The 17,067-nt window shown below is 43.7% G+C and overlaps 7 protein-coding genes across 7 annotated transcripts; 4 read left to right on the top strand and 3 right to left on the bottom strand.

Annotated features, from left to right (window-relative positions):
* Positions 1-1,283: 1,283 nt before the first annotated feature.
* Positions 1,284-2,064, top strand: BGW36DRAFT_426180 (uncharacterized protein; the record flags this gene model as incomplete). The annotated part of the gene is made up of 2 exons (XM_046220228.1): positions 1,284-1,517; positions 1,585-2,064. 2 exons carry the CDS (start codon positions 1,284-1,286, stop codon positions 2,062-2,064), a joined length of 714 nt encoding a protein of 237 aa, XP_046072937.1.
* Positions 2,065-3,464: 1,400 nt separating this feature from the next.
* BGW36DRAFT_426179 (putative C2H2 transcription factor) lies at positions 3,465-4,345 on the bottom strand (the record flags this gene model as incomplete). Its single annotated transcript, XM_046220227.1, has 2 exons — positions 3,465-4,005; positions 4,074-4,345. The coding sequence occupies 2 exons, from the start codon at positions 4,343-4,345 to the stop codon at positions 3,465-3,467; spliced, it is 813 nt and encodes a 270-aa protein (XP_046072936.1).
* A 2,463-nt stretch (positions 4,346-6,808) lies between these two features.
* Positions 6,809-8,165, top strand: BGW36DRAFT_416113 (NmrA-like family-domain-containing protein). Its single transcript, XM_046219334.1, has 4 exons — positions 6,809-7,132; positions 7,183-7,255; positions 7,330-7,601; positions 7,661-8,165. Exons 1-4 carry the CDS (start codon positions 6,959-6,961, stop codon positions 8,078-8,080), a joined length of 939 nt encoding a protein of 312 aa, XP_046072935.1. The 5' UTR covers positions 6,809-6,958; the 3' UTR covers positions 8,081-8,165.
* Positions 8,166-8,433: 268 nt separating this feature from the next.
* BGW36DRAFT_376156 (putative adenosine deaminase) lies at positions 8,434-10,080 on the top strand. Its single transcript, XM_046215854.1, has 4 exons — positions 8,434-8,659; positions 8,736-8,878; positions 8,956-9,664; positions 9,749-10,080. The coding sequence occupies exons 1-4, from the start codon at positions 8,594-8,596 to the stop codon at positions 9,932-9,934; spliced, it is 1,104 nt and encodes a 367-aa protein (XP_046072934.1). The 5' UTR covers positions 8,434-8,593; the 3' UTR covers positions 9,935-10,080.
* A 205-nt stretch (positions 10,081-10,285) lies between these two features.
* BGW36DRAFT_339586 (uncharacterized protein) lies at positions 10,286-12,203 on the bottom strand (the record flags this gene model as incomplete). The annotated part of the gene is given in 6 exon segments (XM_046213040.1): positions 10,286-10,906; positions 10,918-10,983; positions 11,047-11,357; positions 11,415-11,715; positions 11,766-11,813; positions 11,876-12,203. The coding sequence occupies 6 exon segments, from the start codon at positions 12,071-12,073 to the stop codon at positions 10,286-10,288; spliced, it is 1,545 nt and encodes a 514-aa protein (XP_046072933.1). The 5' UTR covers positions 12,074-12,203.
* Positions 12,204-13,010: 807 nt separating this feature from the next.
* BGW36DRAFT_426175 (glutathione S-transferase) lies at positions 13,011-13,893 on the bottom strand (the record flags this gene model as incomplete). The annotated part of the gene is made up of 5 exons (XM_046220226.1): positions 13,011-13,106; positions 13,186-13,377; positions 13,441-13,551; positions 13,612-13,765; positions 13,832-13,893. 5 exons carry the CDS (start codon positions 13,891-13,893, stop codon positions 13,011-13,013), a joined length of 615 nt encoding a protein of 204 aa, XP_046072932.1.
* Positions 13,894-14,828: 935 nt separating this feature from the next.
* On the top strand, positions 14,829-16,867 carry BGW36DRAFT_376153 (uncharacterized protein). Its single transcript, XM_046215853.1, has 2 exons — positions 14,829-14,992; positions 15,051-16,867. The coding sequence occupies exon 2, from the start codon at positions 15,083-15,085 to the stop codon at positions 16,832-16,834; it is 1,752 nt and encodes a 583-aa protein (XP_046072931.1). The 5' UTR covers positions 14,829-14,992; positions 15,051-15,082; the 3' UTR covers positions 16,835-16,867.
* Positions 16,868-17,067: the final 200 nt, after the last annotated feature.

Below are 17,067 nucleotides of genomic sequence, written 5' to 3'. Positions count from 1 at the left end.
GTAACAGGAAGGTCTAGAATAGTAGAAACCAGCATCAGAGCCCTTTCCTCAACACCAACGGAATGAGGCCAAAATTGGAACATTTAAACCACCAATTGACATACAGAATTTAATACCTCCAGTTCCACATATGCACATATATGGAGAATATTTGCACTCACTATAACTTCTAAAATATCTAACATCTTAAGTCAATATAAAAATATTATACTCATCACTTAAATTAGTATACAAGGGACAATGTTAATTCGCATAATGGTTCTATAATTGCTGACTCGTATAGAGACTAAAGATAGACTCACAGGGGAATTACCGCCACCATGTTTCAAAATGTCACGAACTCGCTGTTTTACTGGCCGTTCGCTATGCAATCGATCCCTGCCAAGTCCACCTCGCCGCACTAATGTCGTCGCTTGCAGCACCAACAACTAGAATCATATCCCATTGGTCGAGACATTCTTCAGGCCTGAAGTGGCAAGGATATTCGGCAAGGATATTCATTCAATTTCAAGGACATCGTTTGAAATCACGACGTTCTGTTGAATTGAAATGTGCATAAAAGCTTCACTTGTGAAGTTCGCAATACATTTATATCGTTAGGCGAGTTATCATTCAATGTCGCAGAATTTCTACGTTCTTATTATTGTTCTCCTCCTTTCTACCGGTTGGTTTTACTTTTGTCAATGGATTGTTCAGTCTTCTATCAATTGACATGATTGGCCATATTTCTACTCTTCATCCTTCAAGGTTATTATTAATACTACATTCAGTGTAATCAATATCGTCAAGCCATGCATGTATTAGCAACGCAGTAGGCTGCGGCAAATTGTTTATAGCCCAATGCTAATACAGGGTCCCAAAATAAAACTCCGCAGAATGTTCCATTTATGGGGATTTAGTGGCGCTTAATACCTGCACAATTCGGCATTGACTGGAATTGATGAGTGTTCCTGAAGAGAGAGAAGGGTGAACCTGGCGCTTATCCTTTTTCAAATTTATCGTTATATTCTATCTCATTACTCCGTTTTCTCTTCCTTTCTTGATATCAATTATACCTGTTTTCGTCTTCAGCGCTGCTCGGCTTTCATATCCAAACCATCGGCACTCAATACCTTAGTACTATTTATGATTCCACTCAATAAATTCCTACTGTCTACGATTTCACTATGTGGCTTTTACACTTTTCTACCTTTTTTAGCTTCTTCATCCTAGCTAAGGCTTATTGGGATCCCGCCTGCTATCTCCCCGGTGGAGACACGCAAAGTTATGAGCCATGTATCAAAATGGAGGGAGTCTTTAGCATGTGCTGTGCTACGAATCGCGCTTCTCCGCCCGGCGCTGATGCGACTGGTATATACAACTCCAGCACCCGTGACATTTGTCTTTCAAATGGGCTGTGTGAGAATGTATTCCACGACACAACAACCGAGGCGGTGGAATCACTCTATTGGCGGAATTCGTGTTCAAATGAAAGCTGGGAAGATGGAAATTGTCTGAATGAATGTATGGAGGAGGGGGTATGTATCTATCGATCTTTCTATGTCCCTTTCATTTCTGATTACTGACAGATTATTGCATCTCCAGGCAAGTGAAATGACCCCATGCGATAAAGAAGCAGGTGGAAACTCAACAACATGGTGCTGCGGCCACGCCAACACATCCTGTTGCGAAAGTAATCCAATAACATTATCGCCAACTCTATACAGGTTCTCGTCGACGACAAGTGCCTCTGCCAGTCCCTTTACAGTCACAGTCACTTCTCATCCAACTTCTTCTCAACCGGCTGCTCAATCTTCGCCTGTACAAACAAGTAGTTCTGGTGTCTCCAGCGGGACTAAGGCTGCGATTGCGCTTGGTGTTGTGCTTGGCGCTGTGGTGGTACTATCCTTGGCCGGATTCTTCATGTTGTGGATGAGAATTCCGAAAAAGCCAGAATATATTTCGCCTCCAGTTCCACTCTACAAACGTCATTATCAAGCAAAGGATATAAAACATCCCCAGGAGCTTAGTGTTTACAGGGCTGCTCATGAAATGCCGGTTGATCAAAGACCTCGCGGGTATTGAATTTAGAAAATTGAGTTACAGTTTAAGAATAGAGATGATTCATGACTAAAAATGTTTCAGTAGATGCTTATTAAAAAGCAATTAATTTGAACTCGGTATATAAATCCACGGCACACGAAAACGGATGAGATACGGAGGCAAATCCAGCCATCAACATTGATTCGTGCTTTTAAACTTCGAAAACACCATCAAAAAACCGCACAGCCTGCCTCACACTCCCTTTACATCAATATACATGATACACATAAGAAAGTAATCAATAGGAACAACATCCCACAGTTCTGCCAAGCATCAATATTCTATACTAGTATGCAGCTGAGCCCCAGTCGGTACACGCAGCTGCTTACTCGCTTACTATTATTCACCAAACAATCCTGGCATGTCAATCATATTTCATACCAATACGAGGGTTGATCGATATCCACTGTACCGAGTACGCACGTATGCAATTACCGAGCATCCAGAAGGGGCAAGTAACTAGCCATGATCGACAGAGTACGTACATCACGTCCTCGCCTCAGGCAGCGAATTTTCTAGATTGTGGATTATCTAAGCCACTCAGTGCTGGTTCGCACGCGCCTGATTGGACGGTCAGACTCATGTATGCAATAATGCAAATGCATGAGCCTCAGCCACCGCACAATTAATTATTTTTATAGGGATTCTTGCAGGCTGGAATGACTGGTGCCTGATGGAGGCGAAGTTTCAATTTTTGTTCTGGGACTCGTCATGGATGTTGATTGCGCACTAGTCATATGCTTATTTATGCTTGGGCGTGGCGGTGCACCGGGTTTCGTAGACAACTACGTGCGTCAATAGAGGCAACTGGTACGTACGTACGTACACTACCGGCTATTCCGGTGAAGATTGAATGTCGACATGTTCGCTGCATTCAGGCACCTTCACCGCTTCTTTCCGACAGGCGATTACTGGGCTAGGTTTTACTGGATATCGTCTCATTTTAGCTCTATCTAAGTGTGGAATCGCACGTACGGGTAGCAACAGGAATACATGTTGATAACTAGTGAAATTGAAAGTAGAGAAAGGCAGGGAGCAAGTTATTAAAAACGCATGAGCGTACATGAGGGGCGACAGCTACACAATGCCGTAACAGACACCGTGGGAAACAATAAACCAGGGTATATTTGTTGATAAAATATGCGAATATGAATAAACAACGCCACTGCAAGGAGAGGTTCGCTCTCCACAACTCCACATCCCAGACCGAACGCCTGATCTCGTAATCGGAGAAAGCATAATCACACTTCATCACTAAACGCACTGAATCCAACCAAAGGCCCTTTCGACATGCACAGAAATTAGAAAATCGTGTAATCGTACGACTTGCGAACAACGCCACCCAATGCATCAAAACAGACAGGAGAGAGGAGAATGTGGCATCAAACTTCGCTACCAGCAACCACTGCCATACCGCCGTGTTGGGGAATCGACTGTTGCAGTCCTGCTACAATTCGCTCGAGTTCTTCTAGACGCCTGTCCTTCTTTTCCACTTCGAGCCGCAGACGTTTCACTTCGTCATGGAGATCGACCGAGCTTTCTTCATCTCCGTCCAAAATATCAAGCGGGGAGTCAACAGAATCATGCTTGCGCTTGAGACTTGGGGTGTGTTCCAGAAGTGTTGACTTCAGACCCTCGACTTCGGCAACGGCAAGGGCCGAGAGTTCCGATGAAGCTCCATTATCTGTATGCATGTGACGGCGGCGAAGATGTTCCTTGAGGTTTTCTTGTCGAGTAAAGCCATCGCCTTTGCTGCGATTGCAGTCGGCATAAGGGCACATTAAGGACTTTTTGGCTGTGGCATTCTTCTTGTGCACTTCGCGTTGGTGTCGCAAAAGTCCACCGGAGTATGTGAATCCCTGGATTTTGTCACAGCCGGGCTCCATGCACTTGTAGGGGCGATCGTGTTTATCCATATGTTTACTAGTAAATAGTTAGTAAAAGGATTAAAAAAAAAGATTTACAAGAAACCAATCTAAATGGGTACTTACTTCCATTCGCAAGGTCGACGGAATGTAGGCGGGTTGGGTTGACACTCGGTATGATCACAATAGATCTGATTCAACTCGTTCTTTGGAGGATCGCGAGACCGTCTCACCGACAATCGTGGGCGAGTTCCATCTGTAGTGAGATTTGGCACGGAATCTGCCATCTTTGATGGTGAAAGAGACTCTGGAGCAGCAATGAGAATAGCGCTAGGTCCGCTGGGCCCTTCACTTCTTGGACTTGGATAGTCTGTGCCGTCGCCCATGACAGCAGACATGAGGGAAGGAAGTTCCTAAGTTCCTGACGGAGGCTGGTCTATGTGGCGGAAACCTTGTTTCAGCGCGCAAGGATAGTCGATGTGAAGGATGCAAGAGCGGTGTATAGGACAGAGCGATTTTGTAGCCGACGCAGTTGCGTGGGTCGAATGGGGGGACGCGGTGGCTATTATAGTGCTCAGACTGTACAAGGCATCCACCAAGGAGCTTTCCGCTAGCGGATGCGCAGAACGTTGCCACCTTAGAAATCAGGCGTATCCGGAACTCCAGCAGGCCAAGCGACGGGGCGGGGGCGGAGGCTGCAACAGTTGACAAGCAGAGTTTGTCAGTCGAAGGATGGCAATGCTCTCTTTAGGGACTGGAGATCGAAGCGAGCAGCCCACACACGTCGTGTGACCGAGGATGACTCCACCAAGGAAGGTACCGCGCGTGTAGCAAGATGCTGCGGATGGGAGGTGGTTGGGTACGGCGTGGTGAAGCTTCTGCTGGGATACCTAATGCACTAGTGCGCGAGTGAGTCAGAACAAGAAAGGCCGAATAATAAGCACGGTAGTAGTAATAACAATAATGAATAATCGCGAGGTTGGAGGATGTTAGGCACGATCCGCCCAAGCCGACGCCACACCGCCACACTCGGGCCGGTCACGTGGATCGCGGCTGCCTATTTGGGTTGCCGAGGCCAGACCAGTCAGTAACTATTATTAACCAATGCATATTCAACACATTCTCGACTCAACAATGTTTTTGCTGTTATTAAATAATGCTAACACGTACAGAGAGTAGCGTCAGGTCACTGCCCGCTGTGAGACACTAGCCGCGATGCTCGAACACATCCTATGGCCACGTCGTTTCAAGGGGCCACAGCGGGCCATTCGCCTGCCAGGTGTCGCAACACCAATCGCAGCTCCCGGCTATTGCATGGTACAGGGATATATCGCGTCTAGACAATCAAAAACGAAGATCATGCTCTCGGCCGGTTCACCACGTAGTAGTACCGAGCGAGGACTGACTGCACCGTTGTTCAAGCACCAATGGCAAGCCCCAAGCAGGCAGAAAACCGAGCCGGTTGCTGGCTTGGTGGGTTAAGTTAGGCAGCCTGTGATAGCTTCCAGGCAAACTTGATTCAGAACATCGAATGAGTCAGAAGTCATGTCTGCATGTCAATCGTGGTCCTCGATAATCTATGTAAGTTGCTTAGTTTGGTATTAATTATCCCGTAGAAGAACCACCAGAAACAGAACAATAACAGTCCTAGTTGATATCGGAATTTTTAATGAAACTAGCTGCAGTGTCATCGATAACTAGCCCTCAGCATCCACAAGGAAACAACTTTGTGGCGCTATGCCGGCATATGACAATATCTTTCCTCACTTCATGCTTTCTGGCGAAGTAACCGCTCTGACGGTGCACATTAGCCTTCAAGAGATACATACTATTTGGATAGTGATAATAGCTAACTGAACTATAAAAATTAAGCTTTAAATTAGATAAATGTTGTGGATTTACTTATCCACTATTCCATGTCTCGGTTTCGGCCAGTGTGCAAACATAGATAATCGCTGTAATCATTCTACTTTTGTCGACAATAAACACTTTTAATCTGAAACTCTACAGTAATGTTAAGAGTGAAAAGTCAAGCAAGTAAATACAAGGAAGCCATCTCTTAGACCCCAGTGAGCAACAAGTTAGACAAGAAGGAGCATTTAGGATACATAGTAGATGGTCACATCAAGAACCATTCAACAAACATGGTTTATGAATGCTCCACCCACACATTCTCATCCCGACATCTGGAGAGACCCCGACACTTTCCTCTGATCGAGTCTATCAAATGTAGTCGTCGTTAGTCAACGGAATAGGCAACTTTATCCCATTTAAGCTATATGATCGCAGAGAAAGAAATATAATAGCGAGAGCAAGTAACTACTTTTTGAAATCACTTCTTAATGGATTGTGCAATGTTAATGCTCCATACACGTTTTGGAAGATGAGATCAAATGGCGGTCTACGTATATACATAACCTAGGGGCTTCACCCTCCACCCAAAAATCCTTCGCAGCTGACTCTGCTGGCCATGGACGGTCGGGATCCTCCATCTCCTTTGTCGGTTCAATTCAGCGGCGCCGCAGTGGTACAGGCGGCCTTTTCAAGCATCATTTGTGGGAGCCTGGTGCATAGCTGACCGCCGTCGCTTTATATTTTGCGATTTCTGTAGCCGAGACAGGAATTTCCAGAAGGTGGACGGTTCTGGACTCTAAGTGTATTATTCCTTTATAACATTCTTTTTTGTTACATAATTGGGGGAAGGGGAAGTATTAACACAAGTTTCAAGGCCCGAAAGTCCGCTTTACGGAGTTGCGGCCTTTTTGCGTGGTCTTTTGCTAGGGTCAATGTCCGTCAAGTCATATAGAAAACATACTGATCGGACTTGTTGTCAGCTATTGATTACTAAATTGAATCCTTTTGTCAAATTTATTTGAAGGAGCAGGAATCTATAAATTTCGGTATTTCTGCCTCGATTCTTTAACAGTTGGCATTATCTACATCCTCCGCTCTAATCCACAATCTCATCTACTACATTAATTGATATTGATCCCCACTAGTTGATTGCTAAAATGAGCAAATTATTTGTCATATTTGGAGCCACAGGCCAACAAGGTGGCGCGCTCGTCAACTATATACTTGACCATCCTGAATTCTCTAAAACTTTTCGTCTCCGGGCCATTACAAGAAACGCCAGTTCTACTGCGGCGGCGAAACTTAAACAAAAGTCAGTTGAGATTGTAGAGGTATGTGCAAGAATATTTTTGCGAGAATTTTCGTTGATATGAATATTAAGGCCAATCTCGATGACCCCGAAACTCTCCATGCCGCTGTTGCAGGCGCATACGCCGTCTTCTCAGTAACGAACTGTAAGATCCCATTTCTCCTCTGCACCATGGTTAGAATCTTGATTCCTAGTAGCGGCTAAACATATAAGTTTTAGACTGGGAGAAAGCTCGCGCTTCCGTTGAAATCGCTCAAGGCAAAGCCCTCGCCGACGCTGCCGTTGCCGCTGGAGTTACTCTTTTCATATGGTCATCATTACCAAATGTTAAGAAGATTACCAATGGTAAACTGACGGAGGTTCACCACTTTGACAGCAAAGCTGAGGTCGAGGAGTATATCCGTGGCTTATCATTTCCTAGCAGTGTTTTCTTCTTGCCGGGATGGTTTATGCAGAATGTGTGGAACGATCTTGCGCCGAAGCCAAAGAAAGTACGCTATATTAATGAGACCTTCTCTCTAGATATGGATAAACTAACGAAATATTCTAGATAAGTGACCAAAAAGTGCTCTTCCCATTTGCCTTCACACCTGAAACCCGAATCCCTCTGATCGACATCTCGGATATTGGGAAATACCTTGCCCCAGCACTACGAGATCCATTGAAATACAATGGCTGTCAATTGACTGCCTCGACTGCTTTCTACACGGCGCAAGAACAAGTTGAGACTTGGAGTGAGGTGTCAGGCAAACAAGTTGTTTTGCCCTCAATTTCTGAGATTCCGCTTCTGACAGATGATCCGATAAAACAGAAGGTTTCTCAGGCGCCTACAATGCTCAGCGAGTGGTCTTACTATGGTCCGACGGGTCAGAAGGATCTCGAGTGGACGCTTGAGCAGGTTGATGAGAAGTTGACGACTTGGCGCGAGTTTCTTGAGGCCAATGGGCCGTGGTTTGAAGATGATAATTAAATTTATGATTTGGCGTTTCTATGTAACCAGGATTATACGAAGAAGTACATATGTACGTATTTAAATATGAAGAATCTCAGATCTGGCACTACTTAAGGTTAACATGGGTCATCGATACGTAACGTCTAGAGACTCAACAGTTCCTTGCATAGGGTAGTAAAATCCAAGGAACTCAGAAATGCTTGACAAACATAATTACACAATGCTCGCTTACTAAATAGTGGAAACAATCAAAATCAGATGGATTTAAAGCAATTTATAGAATTGGATATTCACGTGCAGCGCTTCATGCAGCCTAAGTAGGAGTAGGGCGTGCAGCGACGAGCCGAGAGTGGGGGGTTTTTCAACAACATCGTTGAACAGTATTCCCAAGCATTTTACAATCGACGTAGAACTTGCTCCAACAATAAACCTTGCAAAGGTACGCTTTGAAAAACCAATCCAGCCTTGTACCATCACAACTGCATATATAAAGCCGAATTTACATCTACATCTGAATGTGGATTTGGAAAGATGGCCACAAGTCAAAATTTATCACCAGTTACCGAATTATTCACCAAACGGTTACCAAAAATAGAGGTATTATCTCCACGACGCTATAAGTGCCTGAAGAAACAAAATTTTGAAAAATTTTATTTACTAATAAAACAACCAGCTACATGCCCATCTGAGCGGCAGCATAACTCGAGAATGTCTGCACGAGATATGGCTGCGAAAGAAATCTCACGATCCGAACTTTGATCTAGATGATCCATGGGTACTAATGCCCCCAGGGAAAGTTGACTATAGGGTGAACATGTATGCTGGATCTCAAATCTCCGAAAGATCTTCGTATCCGAGATATTTTTGATTATTAATGAGGAACGATAATATAGATTCTTCGACGTCTTCTCAAAAATGATTTATCAGTTGTGCAATGATGTTGATAGTATCTTATGCGCTACGAGTGCTGTTCTGAACGATTTCAAGCGTGATGGTGTACGGTATTTGGAGCTACGAACCACACCCAGAGAGATTCGCGGTCATGATGGAGAGATTATTGTCTCGAAGGAGACTTATATTCTCACAGTGTTGAGTGCAATTGATGCATTCCGCCAAGATCAAACCAAGGCTAACAACGTAGATGGAATGGTTGTATATCTCATCCTATCTATAGATCGAGCGAGAGATAACCCCGAATCGGCAATGCAAGTTGTTGATCTTGCTCTAAAACACCGCATATATAACGAAAACCTCGCAATCATCGGAATCGATCTCTGCGGGAACCCGAACAAGGGCGATGTTTCAATCTTTCGCTCAGCATTTGCTCTCGCAAGATCAGAAGGGCTCAAAATCACACTTCATTTCGCCGAGACCTTGTTCTCGGGGGAGATCAAGGAACTAGAGACTCTACTGTCATTCGCACCAGATCGTTTAGGACATGTCATCCATGTTCCCGACGCCATCAAGGAAAAGATAACCGACAGAGGCATCGGCCTTGAATTATGCATGTCCTGTAATGTGCATGCAAAGATGATCAAAGGTGGTTTCGAGGATCATCATTTTGCGTATTGGCTGAAGACGGCATGTCCGTTGGCTTTATGTGTATGTCAACAATTTCAACATCCTTTCCGACAATGTCTATGGCATCTTATTTCCCTCAGCAGGTAAAGCTAACGTATGTGATAGACTGACGATGTGGGTTTCTTCTGCAGTCCTGTTTCGCAAGAATATTTTCTGGCCGCGAAGCATTTTGGTCTCAACCGTTCAGACTTGATTGCACTTTGCGTTAGGGGTGTGGATGCTATCTTTGGCGGCGAGAATGAAAAGAGCAGGCTACGGCAGCTTCTAGAGGATTTCACTTTAGAAGGATAACTAAATTCGACATACGCATTAAGACCACCGAGCTTTGAAGTGCGAAAGATAATTTGACGTAGGGAATTACTTGACTTTTTCTTTGATAACATTCTCGTGCAAGTGAATAGACCGAAGCTATAGTACCCTCTAACATGACAATAATCCCAAAAAAATTCGTTCAACAGGCATATACGCTTCCTCGCGTATGTGTCTTTTCCAGTACAAGCTTCTACGAAGCCATATTGTAATCAATACCTCCATCTACTCCAGAGATCTTTAAGCCTCAAGAGTTTCCTTCAATCTTTTAATTTTTCCAGTTTCTCTGTTGGATATTCTATCGATATTCTGTTCTCGTGTTGACAAGCCTTTTCAATAGCGTAAGAGAATATCTTCAGTTAACGGCTCTTGTACAGGGCTGTGGGGAGTCGAATCTTCATAGCCCTCATCACCGTGAAGGCTAAAAATATCTAAATCACTTTTCTCCGTCGTGCTAGAATCGTCTGGTTCTATCCAGTCTGTGACTTTGAAGTCTAAATATTGTATGTGTTTACAGGGTTTGAAACGACACTCGTGACCGCCTCGACAGCCATCTTTTTGGCATACATGTCCCGCATAGCAGTCTGCCTGGCGACAAGCCGAGCCTCGAGGACAAGGGGTTTGTTTCATAATAAATCGTAATACTGCAAGCGACGAGGGTTCCAGATCACTGTGGTCGAATTTGCAATCGATATCATCACAGTGACCGGCCAGATGACGTTTGTTGCAGACTTTGTGTAAAGACATTCGCTTTTTATAGGTATTCCATGCATCCCCGGAAGGTTTTTCACAGATGCACTCAAGGCGATCGCCATCTTTGTTTATGGGAATTAAGCCCTCAGCTAATGGTCTTTTTAGGGGCAAGACGACGGATGGTAATTCGGTTAGTCGAAAACGTCCTATGCTATTAGTGTCATCGGAATCGGTAGAAGGTGATGATTTGCCGAAATTTCTCTCTGCAACACTAAAAGCGTTCGTTGGCTTTTGTCTATATGTTCGTTGACACAGTCTGATCCGTACTTGCACATTCCCTATGTCGATATTAGTGATTTTGCTGTTTCGAAAAGCGATAATTCGTAATTGATTATTTGTACCTTTGGATAAAACTTGCAGACCTTGGGCTTTGGAGTGTACGGTAGTGTTTTCATATCAAGCTTCCCTTTCGTTGGCAAAGATATTGAATTCAGGGCGTCGTTAAGAGGTGTAGATCTAAAGCATGATGGCAATTCTCTTATGGGTAGATTCAGGTTTTCGAATTCTTGATGAAACGAGGCGGCTTTAAGTAAGGTGACACGGTCGGATTTTCCTCGATATGGAGTAAGCATAGACAAGTAGCCGACATCATGGCAGCCAGCGAAGAAAATGTGCTTGCATTGACTATTGTCGGCAAATAAGCGAAACATTTCTACCAATCGGCACATTAGTTAGGCATCTTCCACAATTTTAAGAACATTTCATTTACCTCGTATTTTGAAATCGGCACCGTCCTTTTTGTCGCCTGCATCCACAAAATCAAACAAATCTTGAGATCGATTAAAGCTGGCCGTAAATGGAGCCAAAGAGCGAGACTCATGGCCGATGAGACCAGCTCTAGACAGAGTTTTGGATAAGCCTGCCAGGTTAGCGTAGACTCGGACCATAATTCGACATTGGTCAGCATCGTTGTATAATGTCGACTGGAGCAGCTCTTTGATAGAGTTGCTGAGTTTTTGAGCGGCAGTTACTCCGCCATCTGCGCCACCTTTGATATGTTGGTCTTTGAACTACACAGAAGTCAGCGCCAGCGGGCGATATTTAATATAAGAAAACTCACAATATAACTGTCTCCATCAATTAAGACTAAAGCAAACGGGTTCCTTTCCTGAAAGTAATTAGGTGAGCGGATTGTTTTTAATGAGATAGGAAGTAGGAGATTGTTTTTACCTGACCACGTGCCAGTTTCTTGTACTTTTCGCGGGACTCTTTTTCTTCTTCGTAGTCACTTTTCAGCTGCCGATAGTTTTCAATCAGCTCTTGAAAATCCTGGAGCAGCTTCTCTTGTGTGGCATAATTTTGTCGGCTGGTTTGCATGTAGGTGCCAAGCTGGTTATCCAGCCCTTGGAGCTCCGCGTCCACCAGCATTTTGAGCCCTTTTCCCTCTATTTGGCCTTTCTCTGACGAAAAGGGGTTGATTCGTTACTTTATGATACAAAAGCTAAATGATTGACGGATTTTGGGATATACAAAGATTGATTTTGTTTGTTGGGTTGTGCTCTGTTTGTTGAGGAGAATAAATAACATTAATCCTTTGGCTCCACACCTCACGTGCGGGGGCTTCTCCACGTCCACGATCCCTTTTGGAGCCTGAGGCATCCCCGTCAAATGCGGCTGTTATTACCTAGCCCAACAATCGAGACATAATATTATTATGAATAAACCAAGTTACCAATTCAAAACTCAGACGATTACATTCGTTTCTCGGTCATATGTCGTTATTATACAGTGTGAACAACGTTGACAATTATTCTCAAAACAATAAATACGTGATGGTTTTTGAAAATGAGCTAGGACCATTCTTTGTTGACGTGCCTAGACTCTGCAATTTAAAAGTAGGGGATGCCGATTCAAAGGGCGACGACAGGAAAGGTTGCTTCAAGAAACGAGTAACAAGGCTGGCAGGGCTGGCCAACCCTGTGACGCAAAACAACAACTGACAGCAAGTTTTGGAAATTATTATAAGTCGCTAATCGTATGGATTAATAAAACTTAGTGGAGAGCCTTTCCAATTGACAAAACCTGGTGAAAAGAGGTTCCTGAGATATACGTTCGCATAGAAGTATACTTCGAGCAGGGTAGGTTTGACAAAAGTCTTGAATAGAATTAAGTGAATAACTCGAGCTTAGTCTAAGCAGCAGAACCACCTTAACAAATCTTTTGAACTTGTGTAATCAATATTTAAATTAGTAGATTGGCGGTTATGGGCATCGGATATCTTGAGACTATGCCCTAACAAGACCACTTCGTCCATATGTCGGTCACGTCACAGCATATTTTAGACGCACACTTCGAGTCTACCTACTCAGACTTTAGAGTTACGACCACTTGCAATGTATTCGGCAATACGTGGTCTTTGTTCAAATGCTTTTCTGAGCTTCACCAAGTTTTCAGGCAGCGTCTATAGAAATAATTAGTAAACACGAGCAGGAAAAAGAAAAGGCTAGAGAAATGAGTTTTTTGAAGATAGGATGACTGACCGGAAGAGTTCCAGTTCTCTCATCATTATCGATGGATTGATAAATCGCAAAGTCGGCATAGGTGATTTTATCTCCAAGGAGATATGGGCCACCACGTTCAGCGTAGTACCGTGAAACAAGATTGTAATAATCCGGGACAATCTTGTTCTTGTACTCGTCGGTCACCCCCTTCAAGGAGGCAACCCACTGGACCTGTGTCTTTGCATTAGCATCCAGTTTTTCATACTTAAAAATCAATATAAATAATAAACTCACTCGCCAGTCAATATACAAATCTGAAACAGCGTCGACAACATATTTCTCAAAGTTGGAATCCCCCTCGTAAGAACCGAGTTCACGAGAGAAATAGCGCAGAATTGGGATATGCTAGAAAATACAAGGTAAGCTGCAGTGAAGAGATAGGGTAATGTCAGATGGCGAACAAACCTGGCCTAAGATTTTACCCTTATATTCGATAACAGGCAACTTGCCTGTCAAAGTAATTCCCTTCTTCTTAAGGTCCTCACTCGCTGCCGGCCAGGTGGCGTCATAAGGATAGCGGATATCTTTGAAATCAACACCAGCGTCTTTCAAAAAGAGACTAATAAAAGTATCAATGTCAGCAAGCGATTGCCGCGCAAGTAACCGTGGAGCAATTGATTCTTACCGAACGACTTCTCCTCGGCCGAGGCGGCCAAGGTCTAGGTAGTGAAATACCGGCTGGGACATAGTGGGCAATAGAATGCTCTCTTGCGTATGCGTAAATAAATCTGACTGAAGCAGAATTCAGGTAGGCGGATGGCTGATTTATAATGTGAGGGGTACACATTATTACAAATTATGCTCTTTGCGCCAAGCCTGTTTCGGTCAGTAATTTGTCATCATGTTCCTTCTCCAGTGAATAAAACACGAGGACATTAACTATGTTCTCAATGCAGTAAGAAGCGTCATATTTAGCCGAGTGGCTGATGAATAGAGGCCAATAAATTAATCTCGAATTACAGCAAGGCCCCATTTAAATCAAACGATCCCGGTTTCGGCCACTGCGGGAGATCTCGCCCAACAGAAATCAGAACGGTGGCCGAAAGTGATCCACAGTATGTGGAATCATATCATGCAATATCTATAACGAGCCTAGGTGAATGCAATATTGTTAATTGAACTGTTTGTGGACTTTCCCAAGGCAGAAACTTGTCTACGCCAATTGACCTTGGAAAAAGCAAGGCACACAGAGGCCCGTCACCTAAAGCAAGAAAGCAAGAAGAGAAAGAATTTGATTCACCCTTAGTATCTTGACTTTGCTTTTACTATGTTGTTGTGGAGGTTATGCTTCTGATGAACCAATTAATAGCTCTGATATTCTATATCCGAGCGAATCAATTGATGCTAAGACTAACATCTAGGATTCGACATGGTCAAAATTCGAAATTATCAAATGCTGTCAAATCAAGGGAGAAAAAAATCCGATTATCCATCTAAATTCCATATTAGAAAGGTGATTGAGGATCAGCGAATTAATTATATAATAAAGAAATTAGGTTGAGCATTTCGCTGTCTTCAATGTTGACAAGGATAAACAAGCACCAACCCAATTAGGCAATAGTCCATCCATCTCGACCCCGCAGCTTCTCTTGTGAAAGGTAACAGGCCCATCTTATGATCTTCTTTGTTCCACTTTGATTCAACAGCTGATATGACTTATTGACCAAGCATATAGCTAGGAGCGAGCGAGGGCATCTATTTGGCAGACTGCTCTGACCAACCTGTCGAAGAAAACAGATATAACAGAAGACACAAGAAGATAAACCCCTTCCGTTAACACTATATCGTAAGGAATCAAAATTATGCCATTGTAGGTCAATCTCAGCCAAGGCTTACTTTTCAAGTTACATTATCTTTCGTCCCTCCGACCGTGGCCATGTCCAATTTGAAGTATCGCAGTGACGTCGCCAGAGAACTTGCGATTCAGAGGAATATCCTGCCCACAACGAGGAGTTATCATACAGAGTTATATACTTCTCAGTGGAAAATTGCATCTATGGCAGCAGCGTCCAAAGTGATTCCAGAACTAGAAAAAGCGGGCGCAGGAGATACTAATCTTTTATTAGTACTTCTGTGTTTTCTAGGCAACTCTATTCTCCCCCTAGATTTACTTTCTCGTGGAACAGCACCTCGCAAACGCTGGAATGACCATGGCGGCATTGAGGATATGGATGTACTTCATTATGGTGTGTCCTATGAATTATTTAGGATTTGTTCATCTCCTACAAAGCTGGGTAGTATATTATCCCGGCTTCAATCATTTTCGGCCATCTCAAAGGTTTCTGAGCAGACCTTCAAGCTAGATAACTCTCTTCCAGCTGCTGTCATTGGTACGATTCCTATCGAGTTTCATCCATTTTGGAGGCTACAAGCATTGACCATTGCGTGTCATTCAATTCCATGGAAATATCTGGAGCCTCCGTACCGTATCCTGCTTACCCGGCCCATTAATGTTGAGAAGCTGACTGTGACTAGACCATTCAATATGGAACTATTTCTCCTCCACATTCGGTACACGCTGCAAGAGGCTCAAAACCATAAAGTTTTCGAGAACATGTCACCAGCAGTCAAGACGGATATAGCTCTTAGCATTATAGAAGCTTCCAGATTCCCTGGAATGGAGTGGAAACAATTCGCAATCAGTCAATCGAAAGAGATCCTGAGCAGTGTACAGGATAATTACGTCCAATCTTGTATTGCGCAAAGAGAGTCCGTACTTCACCGTATAACAAGCTCTACTGATCAATTATTCCGACCTCTTGAGAATAGCCAGCACGAGACCGTTCCAGGACATGTTAGCAAGAAGCTCCATTCTGGCTCTGGGCATGGGGCTATTCAACGCGCCCTGGATCACATTCAAGTAGAGGAGCTCACGAATGCGGCAGAGGTTTTGGCTGCTTGGGAACCAATTTCTCCACCATCATCAATGGAAATTGTTGTGCTCTTTCGGAAACACATCATAATGGGCAAAATTGAACGTTATCGAGGCAACTTCAAAGAATCGTTGGCGCATCTCATGATATCCATAAACCTAGTCAATGACTACAAAGATATCGTTTTTCTTGAAGATTCCAGCGATTTGGTCTGCAGTCTTGCGGACATATATCTCGAACTGGAAGATCCAGTCGCTGCTGAAAGATGCCTTCGCAATGAGATTGCACAGCGAAGAACAGGCTCTGTCACTTTACTGAGATTAACTCTAGCGGAATCCCTCTTTGCGCAAGACCGACAATTCGACGCACAAGTTATCTGTAATGAAATCAAATCTCTTCCAAAACTGTTGAGAATGGAGAAATTACGCTTATCCATTATTCTAGCAAAGCTGGCACATATCAATGCTAAATATAACGAAGCTTTAGGCTATTGGACTGAAGCACTTACTTCCATCAGCCGGTATAACTTGACTACCGGTCAGTCCACACGCATAATTCTCCTCTCCATGTGCGATGTCTTACGCCAGGCGAGGAACTTGGATACTGGGATAGAGTCTCAGAATCAATTGAGAACTCAGGAGCAATTGAGAAGTATAGAAGACCTTACGGGGCCAACGGGGGTCTTCTATTGGATTGGCGGTTTACGTCATTGGTTGAGATACTTGGAATCCATTAACAACTGTAGTCATGTGTAATGCCATAATTCACACAATATTACACTCAACAACATTAAAGAGCCCTGTGTAAACTCTTAAGAATATCTCAATTTCGTTAAAAAAACCTCCCCTCATCTTGAGACTGTGAAGGTTTGTTCTTGACGTGCAAGCCTCTGCAACGAAAGAGAGTGCGGGCCATGATGACCCTGCAGCAGTGAATGGAGTTGACATTGAGCAAGCCTTGGCAACCATTCGTTACCTGTTCTGTCACT

This window comes from Talaromyces proteolyticus (assembly GCF_021365285.1).
Source record: "Talaromyces proteolyticus strain PMI_201 chromosome Unknown BGW36scaffold_5, whole genome shotgun sequence".
NCBI lineage: Eukaryota > Fungi > Ascomycota > Eurotiomycetes > Eurotiales > Trichocomaceae > Talaromyces > Talaromyces proteolyticus.
Note: the sequence above shows the minus strand (reverse complement) of the source record. Positions and strands in the feature narration are given on the sequence as shown.

What these genes read in the sequence shown, in the direction of transcription:
- BGW36DRAFT_416113 (XM_046219334.1), top strand. Translation starts at nt 6,959, where the DNA reads ATGAGCAAATTATTTGTCATATTTGGAGCCACAGGCCAACAAGGTGGC. An exon ending in AGTCAGTTGAGATTGTAGAG is followed by an intron (nt 7,133 to 7,182) that starts GTATGTGCAAGA and finishes ATGAATATTAAG; the next exon opens with GCCAATCTCGATGACCCCGA. An exon ending in TTGCGCCGAAGCCAAAGAAA is followed by an intron (nt 7,602 to 7,660) that starts GTACGCTATATT and finishes GAAATATTCTAG; the next exon opens with ATAAGTGACCAAAAAGTGCT.
- BGW36DRAFT_376156 (XM_046215854.1), top strand. Translation starts at nt 8,594, where the DNA reads ATGGCCACAAGTCAAAATTTATCACCAGTTACCGAATTATTCACCAAA. An exon ending in GTTGACTATAGGGTGAACAT is followed by an intron (nt 8,879 to 8,955) that starts GTATGCTGGATC and finishes ACGATAATATAG; the next exon opens with ATTCTTCGACGTCTTCTCAA. An exon ending in CATGTCCGTTGGCTTTATGT is followed by an intron (nt 9,665 to 9,748) that starts GTATGTCAACAA and finishes CGTATGTGATAG; the next exon opens with ACTGACGATGTGGGTTTCTT.
- BGW36DRAFT_376153 (XM_046215853.1), top strand. Translation starts at nt 15,083, where the DNA reads ATGTCCAATTTGAAGTATCGCAGTGACGTCGCCAGAGAACTTGCGATT.